A 15,413-nucleotide genomic window follows, 5' to 3' on the forward strand; every position below is an offset into this window, starting at 1 on the left:
CACACACAGCACACAGCACACACACGTGCACGCATGTACACAGGCACAGAGTTTTCTCCCAGCCCCAGGCTCAGCTGGGTCATCAAACTCCCCCTCAACTCCAGGACCAGTGACTCTCTGTGGAAGGGAAATCGGGGGGTGGGAAGGCGAAGGCAGGGGTGGCAGGCTGCGCTGTGGGAATCTCTGAGAAGCTTCTGGGGTGGGAAGAGAGGGACCCTCCTGGTGGTCTCTCTGTTTGTTTCCCAGGGCAGGCTGAGCTTTCACCTCCTGACCCTGTGGGAAGCGCAAGTCGATCCTCGGCTCCACCCAGGAGGGGCTGGGACGAGAGTCTGGCCATGGGAGCTGGAGGGAGCAAGAGATTTAGAATCAGACAGGCCTGGCCCTTACCAGTTCTACCATCTAGGGCCAGTCACTCTCTGGGAGGGACCCTGCTCAGGTCCCTCAGCTCCTGCAAGGATCAGAGGAGAGGATGGAGGCGAGAGGGCGGCATGAGCGATGCACGCAGAAGGTGCAATAACGTGAATCATGTTCACGAGGAGCCACAAGCACCAGGAAGGCATTCTCTTGTTGGTGTCAAGACATCTGCAAGCCAAAGCAGGTGTACTGAGCACTTACTGAGCACCTACTATGTACCCCACATGTGCTCAGGAGAGTGAAGAACTTGAAATCAGAGGAAGCTGGTGACGTACCCTTCCTGGCTCATACCCTTTTGGTGGCCACTGAAGGAGAAGGGACTCCCCTATCCCCGCCTTCTTACCTCTGTGTCCCTCCCAGTCCAGGGACTGGGTTAAATGTATTCCTTCAACATATACGTACTGAGTCCTAGAATCGAGAACTGTGCTAAGCACTGAGGGTTCAGTGGTGAACTGAACAGACAGGAGTCTGGCTGACAGCCCAGTGCTGGGGAAGGGCAACAGACAAAAAATAAACAAACAGTACCAAAGTAAACAACTTAATTCCCAACCATGGAAGTGCTGTGGAGGAAGTGAACAGGGTGACTGTGATGGAGGGCAGGAGGTCCATTTAGACAGGGGAAAGGCCCCTCGTGTAAGGGAGGTAATAAACGACCATGTGAGGACATGGCAATATCCAGTCTGGCTTCCAGAGTCAGAATGACTGGGTATCCATCACAGCCTTACCATTTGCAAGCATTCCATCCTGGGCAAGGGGCTTAACTCCACAGAGCCTCAGTTTTCACACCTGTAAAATGGAAGTAAATATCCAGTCTGCTTCATGGGAGTGGTAGGAAGGGTAAATTACATAATTCAAGCACATTATGGTAAGTACTTATTAATAACTGACTTTTTAAATTTTATTTTTATTTATTTATTTTTGACTGCGTTGGGTCTGCGCGCAGGCTTTCTTTAGTTGAGGCTAGTGGGGGCTACTCTTCGTTGTGGTGCATGGGCTTCTCACTGTGGTGGCTTCTCTGTATGGCCTCTAGGCACACGGACTTCAGTAGTTGTGTCACGTGGGCTCAGTAGTTGTGGCTCGTGGGCTCTAGAGCGCAGGCTCAGTAGTTGTGGAGCACGGGCTTAGTTGCTCCACGGCATGTGGGATCTTCCCGGACCAGGGCTGGAACTCGTGTCCCCTGAATTGGCAGGCAGATTCTTAACCACTGTGTCACCAGGGAAGCCCAATAAGTGACTTAAGATATTTATTTATTTAGGCTGTGCTGGGTCTTAGTTGCAGCACATGGGATCTTCTTTTTAGTTGTGGCATGAGGACTCTTAGCTATGACATGCATGCGGGATCTAGTTCCCTGACCAGGGATCAATCCCGGGCCCCCTGCATCGGGAGCGCAGTCTTACCCACTGGATCACCAGGTAAATCCCATGGTAAGTTCTTATTAAATAATAGATTATTTCTATTTCATCCAGCCTGGACCAGGTACCCACAATCCATGGGTTAGTTGGAGAAGGACAATGGGGTGGGCTAATCCCGAGCCTGCACTTCCAAACTGATTCCAGAGTGTCTTACCCTCATCCAATATACAGCAAGTGTCTCAAACTCATTTGTCTTTAGGGCCAGGCACATGGGTGCAGTAAGTTAAGGAGTGGTGGGGACTGTGCTGCTCCTTAGAGAACAGACACTGCCTAAAGGAAGCAGATCCTATTCAGTTTAAGGGAATGCTTGCTTTGTTAAAATGAGGGCCTAGCCCTTTCCATTTCTTAAATGATGAAAACAAAGTATTTCCTGCAAAATCTTATGAACTTTCAGTATTGGTGATTTAAATAAAAACCTTTCAGAACACTGTTGGGAGCAGACAAAACACGGTGGATCAGCGAAGGTGGGCTGCAGGCAGATTTGCAAGCTCTACCTACCAAGGCCAGGTCCTTTGCTGAACACTGCAGAATACAGAGCCAGCCAGCAGCAGGCTCCTGGTGGAAAACTCCTAGGGGGCTACAGGGACCAGAGCCTGAAGGAGGAAGGAGACCACTGGAAGAGGAGACCCTTGAGCTGGATTCTGTGGGATAAATAGGTGTATTTTGTGTGAATGAAGAGGAGGTAAAAATCATTCTGGGCAGAGCAAGAACAGCTCTGAACTTTGGGGAAGGGTGGGTGTTTCCATGGGGCAGAGTGCATTTGGGGTACAAGGGGATTGTAGTGGAAGGCTGAGGTCTCTATCTCCAGATCACAGAGAGAGCCACGTGTGCCCAGTAGAGGCACCTAGATGGGCCCTCCAAGACCAGCAGTGAGGGGTACAGGAAGGGCACCAAGTACTGGAGGTGGAAGCCAGAAGCCTGTGCCTAGTCCCGCCTCTGCCATTTGCGGGACTGCATCAAGCTGAGGATCACAGCAAGCAATGGTCAGCTAGGAAGCAGGGGCTGGGGCTTCAGAGACAGGAGTCGTCCGCACTTCCAGGGAGCTCACAGTCTGATGGCAGTTACTCACGAGGGCTGGGACAACTGCTCCTCGGTGTTCTGCTTAGAAGAGGACTCTGCCAAATTGCTAGGGAGCTAGTGGCAGGTCTGTAGAGGAAGCAGCAGTGTTTAAGCTGTGTCTTGATAGGTGAGAAGGAGTTTACCAGGGAGATTAAGTGGAAACAGCAGGAGGCTGCATGGAGAAGGAGCATGTGAAAGGCAGAGGTGTGCTGGGAACCTGTTCAGGAATATGGACCTCATTCAATCACCTGACAAATTCTTACTGAGTTCCTGTGTGACAGGAGCTGTGCCAGGCATGGGAGGAGCGTGATGAAGCAGACGCCCTCCACCTTCAAAATAATGATGCTATTTAATTCCTCTGTACCTCAGTTTCCCCATCTCTAAAATGCCTTTCATACCTTACAGAGCTTCAGGAAGGGGTGAACAGGATTACATAGGCTTCATAGGCTAACCTATATGCGAAGACAGCCAGTGTCACACTGGCATATAGGAAATGCTCATTAAATATGTGCAGGGGCTTCCCTGGTGGCGCAGTGGTTGAAAATCCGCCTGCCGATGCAGGGGACACGGGTTCGTGCCCCGGTCCCAGAAGATCCCACATGCTGCAGAGCAGCTGGGCCCGTGAGCCATGGCCGCTGAGCCTGCGCGTCTGGAGCCTGTGCTCTGCAACGGGAGAGGCCACAACAGTGAGAGGCCCGCGTATCACAAAAAAAAAAATGTGCGGAACTGAAATGCCTTCCTGCCCTGACTTCCTGAGAATCTAGCACTTGCCAGTAACCTGCCTTAGACTCCTAGATAAGCAGGTTTGTTCGATGAATGAATAAACAAATGACCAAGCACTACTTTACACAATTTACTGCATTTACAGCATTCTTGTCAAGTAGATACTATTCTTTATCTCCATTTTACAGCTGAGGGAGCAAATGCTTCAAGATGGTAAGTGATCTAATATGCCCAGGTAGTGACAGAGAAGGATCCAGAGTCTGCCTTCTGGCAGCCTGACCTCAGAGCCCCAGCACTTAACCCTGCATATTGTTGCTCACGTGGAGGAAGGGTCCAGAACGGCCCAATGGAAAGCATTCGAGAACTTCGAGGGACTTTGCTCCCCACTCTCCAGCCAGCTGGGTTGGCCCTGAAAGGTTATCTCCCAGGTCAGGTAATCTGTCGGGTCAGTCTGTCTGGGGCAGGGGAAGCGAGAAGGTGTCATTCCCCTCCTGGGAAGAAGGCACTTTTGGTCCTTCTTGCAGGAAACAGATCCTGGATGAACAAGTACCTTTTAAAAATGAGAAGAATGACTGTTAGCCTCCATCCTGAAGAGTGCCCCAGCTGGAGAAAGTTCAGTGATGAATGGGCTTTGACAGAGTACCTCTTGCTGGTCAGAGAGCAGGTCCTCACGGGGCTTTGGGCCAATACACATCAGAAATAAGTTGTGTCCGCTGCTCCCGGACTCTGGGAAAAGCAAGACTTTATTTGAGAGTTGGTTTTTTTTTTTTTTTTTTTAAGTCTTAGGACAAGGCCCATGTCCATCCTCTCATCTATGGGGAAGTCAGAAGGCTATAAGCATGGGTTTGGGTAACAAGCAGTATCCTTCACATACTGGCTGTTTTCACTTGTAAATGTGTGGCCTTGAGCAAGTTACCTGGTTCCCTCTGAGCTTCTGTTTTCTCATCCCTGAAGTGGGGATGATAATAAAATCAATGCAGTGATTACCAGAATGCCTACTGCATTAGGTGCTCAATAAGCACTAGCTATTGTTATTATGTTATTATTCATTTTAACTGAAATATTTACTGAGCTCCTACTATATGCCACATAGTATGAGGGACACAGAGTGAATAAAGCTTAATTTCAAGGAGCTTCTGGTCCAGTACGGGAAGGAGATCATCTGTTTTGTTCCTTCCCCAATCCTGGTGGATAAGACTACTACGTTCTGAATGCCCCTGTTTAAACAGGGACCCCCTGGATTCTAGGACATGTAGGTTTGGGAGAAGGCTGACCCCTATACCTCTGTCTAACCACAATATCTCATTGTTTTTTTTTTTTTTTTTTTTTTTTTTTTTTTTTTTTTTTTTGCGATATGCGGGCCTCTCACTGTTGTGGCCTCTCCCGTCGCGGAGCACAGGCTCCAGACGCACAGGCTCAGTGGCCATGGCGCACGGGCCCAGCCGCTCCGCGGCACGTGGGATCCTTCCGGACCAGGGCATGAACCTGTGTCCCCTGCATCATCGGCAGGCGGACTCTCAACCACTGCGCCACCAGGGAAGCCCCTCTCATTGTTTTTTATTTATATATTCATAACCTGGGTGAGGGCACCTTCTGCCTCTGGGGAGGGGTCTGATGCAGAGGGTCGGGACTGACAAGCCCCAGGCTGTAAGCCCCCAGGCTAGGGAAGTTGAATGACAACCACGGAGCACCCATAATAATCTGTATGCTTAAGGCTTTACAAAAACACCAGGTTTTAAGCGCTTGCAAAGCATTTTAGCATTTGTTTTATTTAATCTTCACGGAAGGAAGTATCTCCAGTCACGGTTTACAGATGAGGAAACTGAATGCAGAGAGGTGGGTTCCAAATTGCAACTAGACCCTAGCTCACCCAGGTTCTCAAAGTTGTCTGATAAGAATCACAGGGGTACTGGTTAAATATGTAGATTACCAAGGTCTCTCCCAAATTCGAATGCTAAAGGCCTGGATTGGGACTCAGGAATAAGTAGTTTAACATACACCCCAGGTGATACTTACCTTCAGGCAAGTCCAGACACAGTGCCATTCATTGATTAATTTACTCAGCTAAGATACTTTGGGTCCCAACCATGATATGTACTAGAGGGAGAGCACGATGAACAAGACAGTCCCCAGCTTTAGAAGGAACTAACAGTCATCTGGCTGAGCATATTGTCCCGGTCCCGTGGTCAGCACAGGTCTACAACCCACATCTCTCCCAGGCAAGGCCCCTTCCTGCTGGCTGGGCCGACTTCCACCTGGACACGGGTTTGGAGCTCCTAGCTGAGCCTGCTGGGCCTCCTTCCACTAACACCTGCTCAGGGCTGAGCGTGTGGTTCTTTGGAGCTGGAGGCAGCCTGTGAAAGAAGCCTAGGTGTGCCTGGAACGCAGTGTTTCAGTAAATGCTGGCCAGCTGCTAATGTGAATGTCAGGGCTAGGAAAGGACCAGGGGGCAAGGGCAGGGGCATAAAGAGCCCTCCAGTGTTGCAGAAAATAGCTGGGGCCTGAACAAGGGGCAGAGATTTACATTTCTTTAAAGGTAATTTCAGCTTCAACCTGACTTTGCACCTGAAGAGAGCCCAGACAAGGACCGCTCTTGTGTAGGTGAGGAAAGCAGGGCCCAGAGAGAGGAAAGTGAGAGGTCCTGAGCTGAAACCCAGGTCTCCAGGGTAACTGCCAGGGGAGGCAGGGACTGCAGGACATGGATGACACAGGCAACACCTTTTTCCTGAAACCCTTGGGGGTGATGTGAACCTGTGAAGGAAGACCCTGATACCACCGCAGGCACTCCACTCACCCCTTTAGCTATGCCCTCGGCTCGGGTTCTGAGCACTTCCTTTCCAGTGGAGAAGTCTGTCCTTCATTCTGGTCACTCCTGTCCTCTGTTTTCTCCAGGAGAGAGCTTCAATATTTGAAGCAGGTCCCCATGGACCTTCGTCTGGCACTCATCTTTTTTGTTCCAGCAATTCCCAGTACCCGGTATTTTTTCAGAGGCTAGCACTCCAGACAGGCCCTGCCATATAAGGCAGGGGGTGCTCCCAGAGGTCATCTGTACAGTGTCCTGGAAGGCTGTACGGTGCCAGGCTGGGCTGAAGCCTACAAGGCCAGTGTGGGGCTGCACCCTGCCCGAGAGCCTCCAGGAGACACAGCTTTCATTCTCTATATGCTTCTGGTTGAGCCAGACATCTATTTGGAAGCTGGAGGAAGAGGAAAGGGCAGGGATCCCAGGTGGGGTAGAGTAAGGAAGCCATCCTTCTGACCTGGGAGTTTGCCTGAGACAAGCCAGCTGTGTCTTGGAAAAAAAGCCTGGAGTAGCAGAGTGCCAGGGTGTCCAGACTGGGCAAACTAGACGGTCCCTGGACCCAACATTTCCTCTAGTTTTTCAGGTCTCCTCCCCACCAGGCTCAGGTCTCACTCGTCCCCAGCAGGTGGTCCCTCTGGGGGCCACCCCCGGTGACGGGGGCTGGGCTAGTGGGTGTTATCCGACCTGAAAGCTTCCCCTAGGGAGGAAGGGCAGGGGCGGGGCGCCCGCGAAGGCTCAGGATATAAGGGACGGAGGCTGGCCTCGGGCCCCGCCACCCCACCATGCACGCCCACAGCCTGCCGTTGTTCCTCCTGCACGTCTGGTGGGCTCTCCTCCAGGCGGGCGCCACGATGGTAGCCCCGGTACCCCTTCGAACGTGGGGGCAGCCCTCGTCGCCATCCCCTCTTGCTTATATGCTGAGCCTGTACCACGAACCGCTGCTCCGGGCGGACATCATACGTAGCCTGCAGGCGCAAGGTAGGCTGCCCCGCCCCGCCCCGCCCGGAACCCCGGGGCGCCTTGGGCGCTCCCGCGCGGGACTCCGAGAGAGGACTGGAGCTGCAGGGGCTGCGGCACTGTGCCGGGGACGTGCCATTGAAAACGTATCCGCACGCTTGAAGGGCACGTTCAGGGGCTGGGGCTGACGGTGTCTCCGCGTCTGCCTAGGCTCGGGAGACAGGGTTGGTGGCACCCGGGGTGTGTCCCGGACTGAGACCTCTGCGTTCCGATCTTGTTTAGGGTGGGTAAAGCGCGGGACTATAGGGTGGAAGACTGATTGTGCCACTGCTTATCTGTGCCGTCTTAAACTACTGTAATCTCCGGGCGCCTCGGTTTGCACATCTGTAGCATAGGGATAATAGTGCCTCCCTTATTGGACTGGAGAGGGCTACGGACAACGCACATAGAACGCTTAGCACAAAACCAGGCATAGTAATATACGGTCGTTATTATTGCTACAATTATTTTGTCTTGTCAATTTTTTTTTTTTCTTTTCGTGAGTGAGGGTGAATGCGCCCCGGGGTTTGGCGTTGGGAGTGTCTCAGGCTGAGACTGAGGTTCGAAATAGGGTATCAAGCATGTAACATCAGGGATTAGGTTTCAGAAATTATGGATTAGAGATGAAATGCCCCGTAGTCAAGAACTGCGGCAGGCTTGGGTCACCCAGCCCTGGCGGGGTAGGTAGGTGTCAGTGTCCCGGACGACACCGGGTTCGGGGCCTAGATTTGGAGCGGGTGAGTTCACTCCCATGGTGACCTTGGGAGTATCACCGCGAGGATGGGGCAGCGTGCGTTCTGGGCACTGGGCGCAGGTAGATGTTGAGAAGAGGGAGCCCTTCCCGCGGGGCTCCTCTACTCCGGGCAATCCACATCCCAGCGCCCGGGGTGGCCTCTGCCTGCCTGCACCTCTCTCTGCCTGCCGGGGCCAGACGGCCCTCCCCGGAGTTCGGGCGAAATCCACATCCGATAATCTGATTTGACGGCCACCCGCCGGCCCCTTGTGATCTGGGGGTGGGGGCTCCTAGCTCCCTGGCCAGCCGCGTCTGGGGTCAGACGGCCAGTGACCCTCACCGGAAGGGTCATCTGGGGACTAGCCAGACTATGGACACCCGGGGGGCGGAGCAATTTGAAAATTACCGGAGTGCTCTGCCCTGCCAGAAAGCTGGGGCTGGGGGGTAGGTGGATGAGCAAAGAGTGGGAGGCGCACTTTTCCAATTCACTCCCTCCTTCCAGAGAGTTCCAGAAGTTTTGTGGTGATTTGACAGTCTGGGAGTCTGGGAAACTGGGTTTGGTCCCTCAAACCCTGCTTCCCAATTCCCCATGTATCCCTGGCACATCAGCTGACTTTTCTAGTCTACCCTTTTGTAAAAATAAAGTGCGCGGCTTTCTTTCTGCCTCATTTGTTTGAGTGTGGTACCTTTCCATCTCGGGTTTATTTGTCAGCTGCACAGGATAAGGGGAAATGGGTGTTGGAATCTAACCAAATCAGGTGTGCATCCGTGTCTTGTGTCTTTCACTGTTTAACCGTCTTCACATTGGACCTTAGACTCTTCATCTGCAAAACAGTGATAAAGGTGGGGAGGATTTAAGGAGACAAGGCTTATAAAACACTGGGGGCTTCCCTGGTGGCGCACTGGTTGAGGGTCCACCTGCCGATGCAGGGGACACGGGCTCGTGCCCCGGTCCGGGAAGATCCCACATGCCACGGAGCGGCTGGGCCCGTGAGCCATGGCCGCTGAGCATGCGCGTCCGGAGCCTGTGCTCCGCAACGGGAGAGGCCACAACAGTGAGAGGCCCGCGTACCGAAAAAACAAAACAAAACACTTGGCATGAGGGAAGCAGTTAATGGTAATCACCCTCATAATTTATAATAATGTAGGGTGGGAACCTGGTGTCATACTCACCCTCTTTTTCTACAGAGTCCCTGACTCTTAACTCAACACCCTGTTTGAGGGGAAAGGAACCCAAGATCATGAGCCCAACCACATCCTTAGAACTGGAAGTGGGTCGAGATCTCGCTGGGGCCCGTGTGGCCAAGTCTGCATTCAGTCTGTAGATGGGTTTCATGGTGTCCATGAACCCCTTTGTTATAACCACCTACAAATCACATTTATTGTGTTAATAGGAAATGCAGTTTTTCTGGGGAGAGCATTCTTGGCTTTTATCAGGCATTGGTGACCCTCAAAGATTAGATTCCCCCCATTATTCTAAGATGAACCAGAGCCAGATCTAAGAGAACCTGTTAGCACTGTGTCCTGGGGAGCCCTTGGCTGCAGGTAGGGTAGTGGGGTCTCAGACTCCTCCAGCAGGAAGGAGTATCTTCCTCCCTGCCCCTGCATCCACACTGCCATCCCAGCAGCAGATGACTCTGTTCCCCTGTCCAGGTCCCTCACTGCCTGGACATCTTCATTTCTAACTTGGACTTGGGTAATAATAAGGAGGCAGTTGATGATGGCCACTTACTGCACTTTGGTGGTTGTGCTGGGCAAAGCACTTTACACACATTATCTCAGTAAATCTCAACACCACTATGAGGAGGATACTATTACCATCTCCCTTTTACCCAGAGGGAAACTGAGGCCCAGAGAAAGCTGGCTGCCCAGTGTAGCAGCAAGTGGCAGAACTTGATCCATCACTGGAGACACCGGGCCCCTTCTCTTAAACACTGAGCTGGAATGCCTTCCTCTAAAAAGCCATTTGTGGATACTTGAGATAGTGTGTTTTAATTCCTGGTGTAGGCGGAGCTGTAGAGGAGTTGCTACGTGTCACGGGGTGATGCTGCGAAGGTCAGTGGGTGGTGTCAGCCTCCTCCCCACACCTCTGGGAAGTTGCTAGTCAGGGGCCGGTTATTGCCTCCTGCAGGTGCTAATGAGAAGGGAAGTGGAAATTAAGTGAAAAAGAACATCTAGGGATGGGCTGGGAGAAGCTTCAGGATGCTGAAGCTGGGAATTACCCCCTTCTAATACAGGCTGGACTTCCCAGAGAAATCCACTTACTATCTGACCAAAGATGTTCTATGAGACAAAGAACCAAAATAACAAAACTCTTATGTAGTCTGCCCAGAGTGGACCTAAGTCAGAGATCACTACCTTCGGGATTGATTCACCAAAGGGTTACTGTTTTTATTTCTAATGAATAACCTCTGCCTTTTATTTAGCAATAGACCTTCAAACATCTTCATTTTCCTGGGTCCTCATGACAATGCAGGGAAGGGTAAGGCATTACTATTCCCACTGCAAAGATGAAACTGGGCTTGAAAAAAGTTACAAGATCACTTTTAGCTGACCTGAAAAATCCACCAATATGTGCTATTCCCAGACATCAAACCAAATTAGTCCAGGACTAAAATGAATGGAATGTGCTTCCCCATTCCTTTTCATTCAGTATGGGTTTAATTATCTTGGGTGTGTGCTTGCTGTGTCTGACCTGGTGTGTGGATGATCTGGAGTGGGAAAGGGTGAGCGCCCTGCAGGTAGGTAGGAGAGACCGCTGGGTGGAAAAGTGCAAGGTCAGTGCACAGTCAAGCTTAGAATGTCTTTAGAAACCCATTTGTAAGGTTGCCAAGAACTCTTGAAGTGTTTGCCTCTGTCTTTAGGAATTGGTGGCGGAAAGGGTGACCAGTCTTTGGCTTCAGTTGCCTATGCCTCCCTGGGAGCTCCAACCCTTATGATCTGTGAATCGACCTCATTGTGCTATAGAACAGGCCACCCTTTCCAATGAGAAGACAAAGCCTGGCAAGCGGGCCACAGGGTGGGTGGAAGCCCAGGATTTCTGTCAGAAAGCTCAGGGCTTGTCCTTAGATTGCATGTGTGAGGGGAGAAGGGAGAAGGAGATGAACTCATCCAATTTTTACCAGTTGTTCTCTGGAGTGTCTTGAGGGGGAGCAGAACAGTGATTTGGAGGTTGGGCTTTGCAGTTGGGCTTATTCTTGGCTTTGCCACCCTCCAAGAATGACACCTCACGCAGGTAATTTAACCTGAGCCTCAATTTTCCTCATCTCTAAAATGGGTTCAATAACATGCCCAGCTCACAGGTTTACGGTGACAAGTCATATAAGGTAAGGGCTCAGTCATGACTAATGGTGGTTGTTACACCAACTGAGGCTGCAGGAGGCCCCCACTCACCTGCTTCCTTCTGTTTTTTTCTCACCCAGATGTGGAGGTGGATGGACAGAACTGGACCTTTGCTTTTGACTTCTCCTTCCTGGGCCAAGAAGAGGATCTGGCATGGGCCGAGCTCCGGCTGCAGCTGTCCAGCCCTGTGGCCCTTCCTCCTGATGTCCCACTCTCAATTGAGATTTTCCACCAGCCAAAGCTGAATGAGGATAAGGACCCACCCAACTGCCTAGAACGTCTTCAAATGGACCTGTTCACTGTCACTCTGTCCCAGGTTACCTTTTCCTCGGGCAGCATGGTCCTAGAGGTGACCAGGCCACTCTCCAAGTGGCTGAAGCACCCTGGGGAGCTGAGAGAGCAGATGTCTAGTTTGGCTGGAGAGTGTTGGCGGCGGCCTCCCACAACACCTGTCACCAATGTGCTCCTCATGCTCTATTCCAACCTCTCCCCGGAGCGGAGGCGGCTGGGTGGCTCCACCCTATTGTGGGAAGCTGAGAGCTCCTGGCGGGTCCAGGAGGGACAGCTCTCCCGGGAGAGGGCCAGGAGGCACCGTCGATATCACTTGCAGGACAGAAACCAACTGTGTCGGAAGGTCAAGTTCCAGGTGGATTTCAACCTGATCGGATGGGGCTCCTGGATCATCTACCCCAAGCAGTACAACGCCTATCGCTGTGAGGGCGAGTGTCCTAACCCCGTGGGGGAAGAGTTCCATCCAACCAACCACGCATACATCCAGGTGTGATGCCAAGGCTTCGGGAGGGTAGGCAGTAAGCTGTGGGGGAGAACTGTCCTTACTACCAGATCAGGACCCTGGCTTTGCTGTTCGGTTACTGTGTTCATTCATGCAGTTATTCGAGCATCTACAGTGTGCAAGGTTTTAAGGATATAGAGACGACCAATGATAACATCCTCAGAGAGCCTTCATGGAGTCATGCCTTGTCCGGTGACCTTGAACACACTGCTTTCCTGGAACTTTTTCCTTCTGTCATAAAATTACGGGTGGGGCATGTAGACTGGAGGGTCTCAGCTCCTCCCACTACCCTGACATTCTAGGAAAGGAAGTTCAGAATTTGGAGTTTGGGAATATAGACAGGCCTGGGTTTTAATCCTACTCATTAGCTATGTGATATTGATCAAGTTGCTTACTCTCTCTGAGCCTCAGTCTCACCTGTAAAATGGGGATAGCAATGCCATACTTCTAGGGTTACATGAGATGATATGCATACCACATGTGTAGTATCAATAGTTAGCAGGTAACAGGTATAATGTTGTCATACCATTACTAGAAGTCTGTAACTCATTGATGCAATGGGGGCCGCGTTTATGAGGCCAAGGTAGAGATATTACTGTTCCAGCCACTGTACTTTTGCTGCCTAAAAACAGGAGTTGGACACCAATTTTGCAGGAGTAATAAAGCCAGAGGCTACCACCAGGTGCCAGTAATCAGCCCATGGTCTAGAAGGTGGTGGAGGGAGAGGAATGGAAGGAAAATGAGGTGGAGAAAGTAGAGAACAGAGCTTATATATGGTGGTCCTGACCTGCTCTCAAAGGTCACACGGGATCAAAGTGTTACTTTCACTCTATGAAGCCTAGACTGAGAACCTCTTGGACCTGTAGTACATTCTCCATGCCAAGCCTCAGGCAGGGTCCAGAGGCTCTGGGGAGAATGTGAGCTGAGCTCGTGAGAGGGAGGCAGTGGTGGGGGCTGGTACCCTAGAGGACCTGTCCTGGGCACAGGCCCTCCTGAGTCTCTCCCAGGCCCCACTTTTGTCCACCAGCCTACCTGCAGCACAATCAGAGGGAACCAGAGACCCAGACAGTCCCAGTCACCAAATCTAACACTGATCTGAAAAGCCACCACTGGACCACAAGGACAGGGCCCAGTTCCAGAATGCCAAGGGCTTGTTACCTTTTCTCCTGTTGACTCTGTTTGCCCTTCTCTGGGCAACAAAGCAAATTCCACAAGAATTTCCGCATGACTCTCTTCTGCTTCGTATTTCTGGAACTAAACCAGGAGTTTCTTGGAATATTTTTAAAGTTGGTATTCACTCTAGACTAGAACAACAGAACATGTTACCTACTGCTCTACCCAGATACAGCTTTTAGAATCTTCTGTTTAAAGGCTGTTTAAAAAAAAGAGTTATTTTAGATATTAGAGTTGATGATGTATTGGCATTCTGATTCCTTTATGAAAAGAATTTTCTTTTCCTTTTTTTTTTTTTTTGCGGTATGCGGGCCCTCTCACTGCTGTGGCCTCTCCTGTTGTGGAGCACAGGCTCCGGACGCACAGGCTCAGCAGCCATGGCTCATGGGCCCAGCCGCTCTGTGGCATGTGGGATCCTCCCAGACCAGGGCACGAACCCGCGTCCCCTGAATCGGCAGGCGGACTCTCAACCACTGCGCCACCAGGGAAGCCCAGAATTTTCTATTTTTGCCCCCAGAAACTGATTTTAACCCTCTGTAACTTTTTCACCCTTTACCCAGAAATGACACCATTCTGACCTCACCACTGGGATGTGCATTGACCCCCCCCCTTGTCCTCCCTTTCACAGAGTCTGCTGAAACGGTACCAACCCCACCGAGTCCCTTCCACCTGCTGTGCCCCAGTGAAGACCAAGCCCTTGAGTATGCTGTACGTGGACAATGGCCGAGTCCTTCTAGACCATCATAGAGACATGATTGTGGAAGAATGTGGGTGCCTTTGAGGAGCTCCTGCAGGTGTGTTGGATTTGCCTGTACCCTGGAAGACTGGGAAGCTCCTAGAAGACAAGATAACCATCTAATCCAATGAAGAGAAACAAAGAGGGGGAAAAGTCCCTCTGTCCACCAGACCTAAGGAGGAAGGGCTGCCACCCAGTCCTTGAAGGCTCTGTGGGGTCTGGTTGAGCACAGAGGAGAGGGAGAAGGAAGCCTGTGAAGCAGGCTTGCTGGGTTTTCTCTTTGCTGAACAGACAGTAGCACGTGAAAGCACTAGTGCAAGAGTCCTTTAGCTGACTTTTTCAACCCATGATCCCCCGGAAATTGTATGCAAGAGCTGGAGCATATGTGCATTTATTTTTGAGGTGGGACAAGGTTGTATTTAACTTTTGTGTATTTCCAAAAGTGGCCTTTGACATACACCCACTCACCCACACCCTTGACGCCTGAAGATTAAGTATCACTATGTAAAATTAAAAATAGTCCATTGGCTTTGGTTGCCTCAGGCTGGGTCAGGGAGCCCCCACAGAGTGGATCTCTGCTAATGAGTTGTACATACAATAAAGCCATTGTATAGTTCTCCTAAGCCAGCTGGTGCCTTTGAAGGGTGAGGCAGGAACTCGTCCAAGAGAACTGGCCACCTTGGACTACAGAAGCTGGAGCCCTGGGGCATCCCCAAGTCAGTCTGCTTTGGAGGGCACAATCCATCCAAGTCTATTAAAGCTCGTGACAGTTCACCTCAGTCTGTCAATGCGCGCTATTAATGAGGCCCCTGGGCTTCCTATCCATCGCGGTGAAGACACTGCCCTGAGTGGCAGACTTGGGTTATGGTCGCAGCTCAGCCACTGAGAAGCTGTGTGACCTCAGGTGAGTAATTCACTGCTCAGCCTCATCTTGTGAAATTAAAGCAGGCGGATCCTAGCACATTTCTGTGATTCTACTTTTCTCTCGCCAGCTGGCCTCATTGAGCACTGCCAAAACAGGGGCTGTATTTTGTTTGGCAGGGCAAGGGAACCATTTTATTGGGAATGTCAGTCCACAGTAAACTTACCCTGCTTTCCTAAGAAGCCCATAGACTAATGCTCCAACCTTAGGAAAAATGATTCCAATCTTGTGGGAATACTTGTTGAGTTTAGAGGGGACTCAAACTTGACTAGGTTGAGTCAAGGTAGTAATCCTGGCCCAGGAAGGCACT

General features: G+C 51.2%; 1 protein-coding gene across 1 annotated transcript; it reads left to right on the plus strand.

Moving 5' to 3' along the window:
• Nucleotides 1-7,185: 7,185 nt before the first annotated feature.
• NODAL (nodal growth differentiation factor) lies at nt 7,186-14,954 on the plus strand. The gene is made up of 3 exons (XM_059053287.2): nt 7,186-7,386; nt 11,560-12,257; nt 14,074-14,954. Exons 1-3 carry the CDS (start codon nt 7,191-7,193, stop codon nt 14,224-14,226), a joined length of 1,047 nt encoding a protein of 348 aa, XP_058909270.1. The 5' UTR covers nt 7,186-7,190; the 3' UTR covers nt 14,227-14,954.
• The last annotated feature ends 459 nt before the right edge of the window (nt 14,955-15,413 follow it).

The sequence above is a fragment of the Kogia breviceps genome, chromosome 2 (genome assembly GCF_026419965.1).
Source record: "Kogia breviceps isolate mKogBre1 chromosome 2, mKogBre1 haplotype 1, whole genome shotgun sequence".
In the NCBI taxonomy this organism is placed as follows: domain Eukaryota; kingdom Metazoa; phylum Chordata; class Mammalia; order Artiodactyla; family Physeteridae; genus Kogia; species Kogia breviceps.

Bases quoted from the DNA above. Each gene is read 5' to 3' on its own strand.
- NODAL (XM_059053287.2), top strand. From the start codon at position 7,191: ATGCACGCCCACAGCCTGCCGTTGTTCCTCCTGCACGTCTGGTGGGCT. The intron at 7,387-11,559 runs GTAGGCTGCCCC...TTTCTCACCCAG, and splicing joins ACGTAGCCTGCAGGCGCAAG to ATGTGGAGGTGGATGGACAG. The intron at 12,258-14,073 runs GTGTGATGCCAA...TCCCTTTCACAG, and splicing joins CCAACCACGCATACATCCAG to AGTCTGCTGAAACGGTACCA.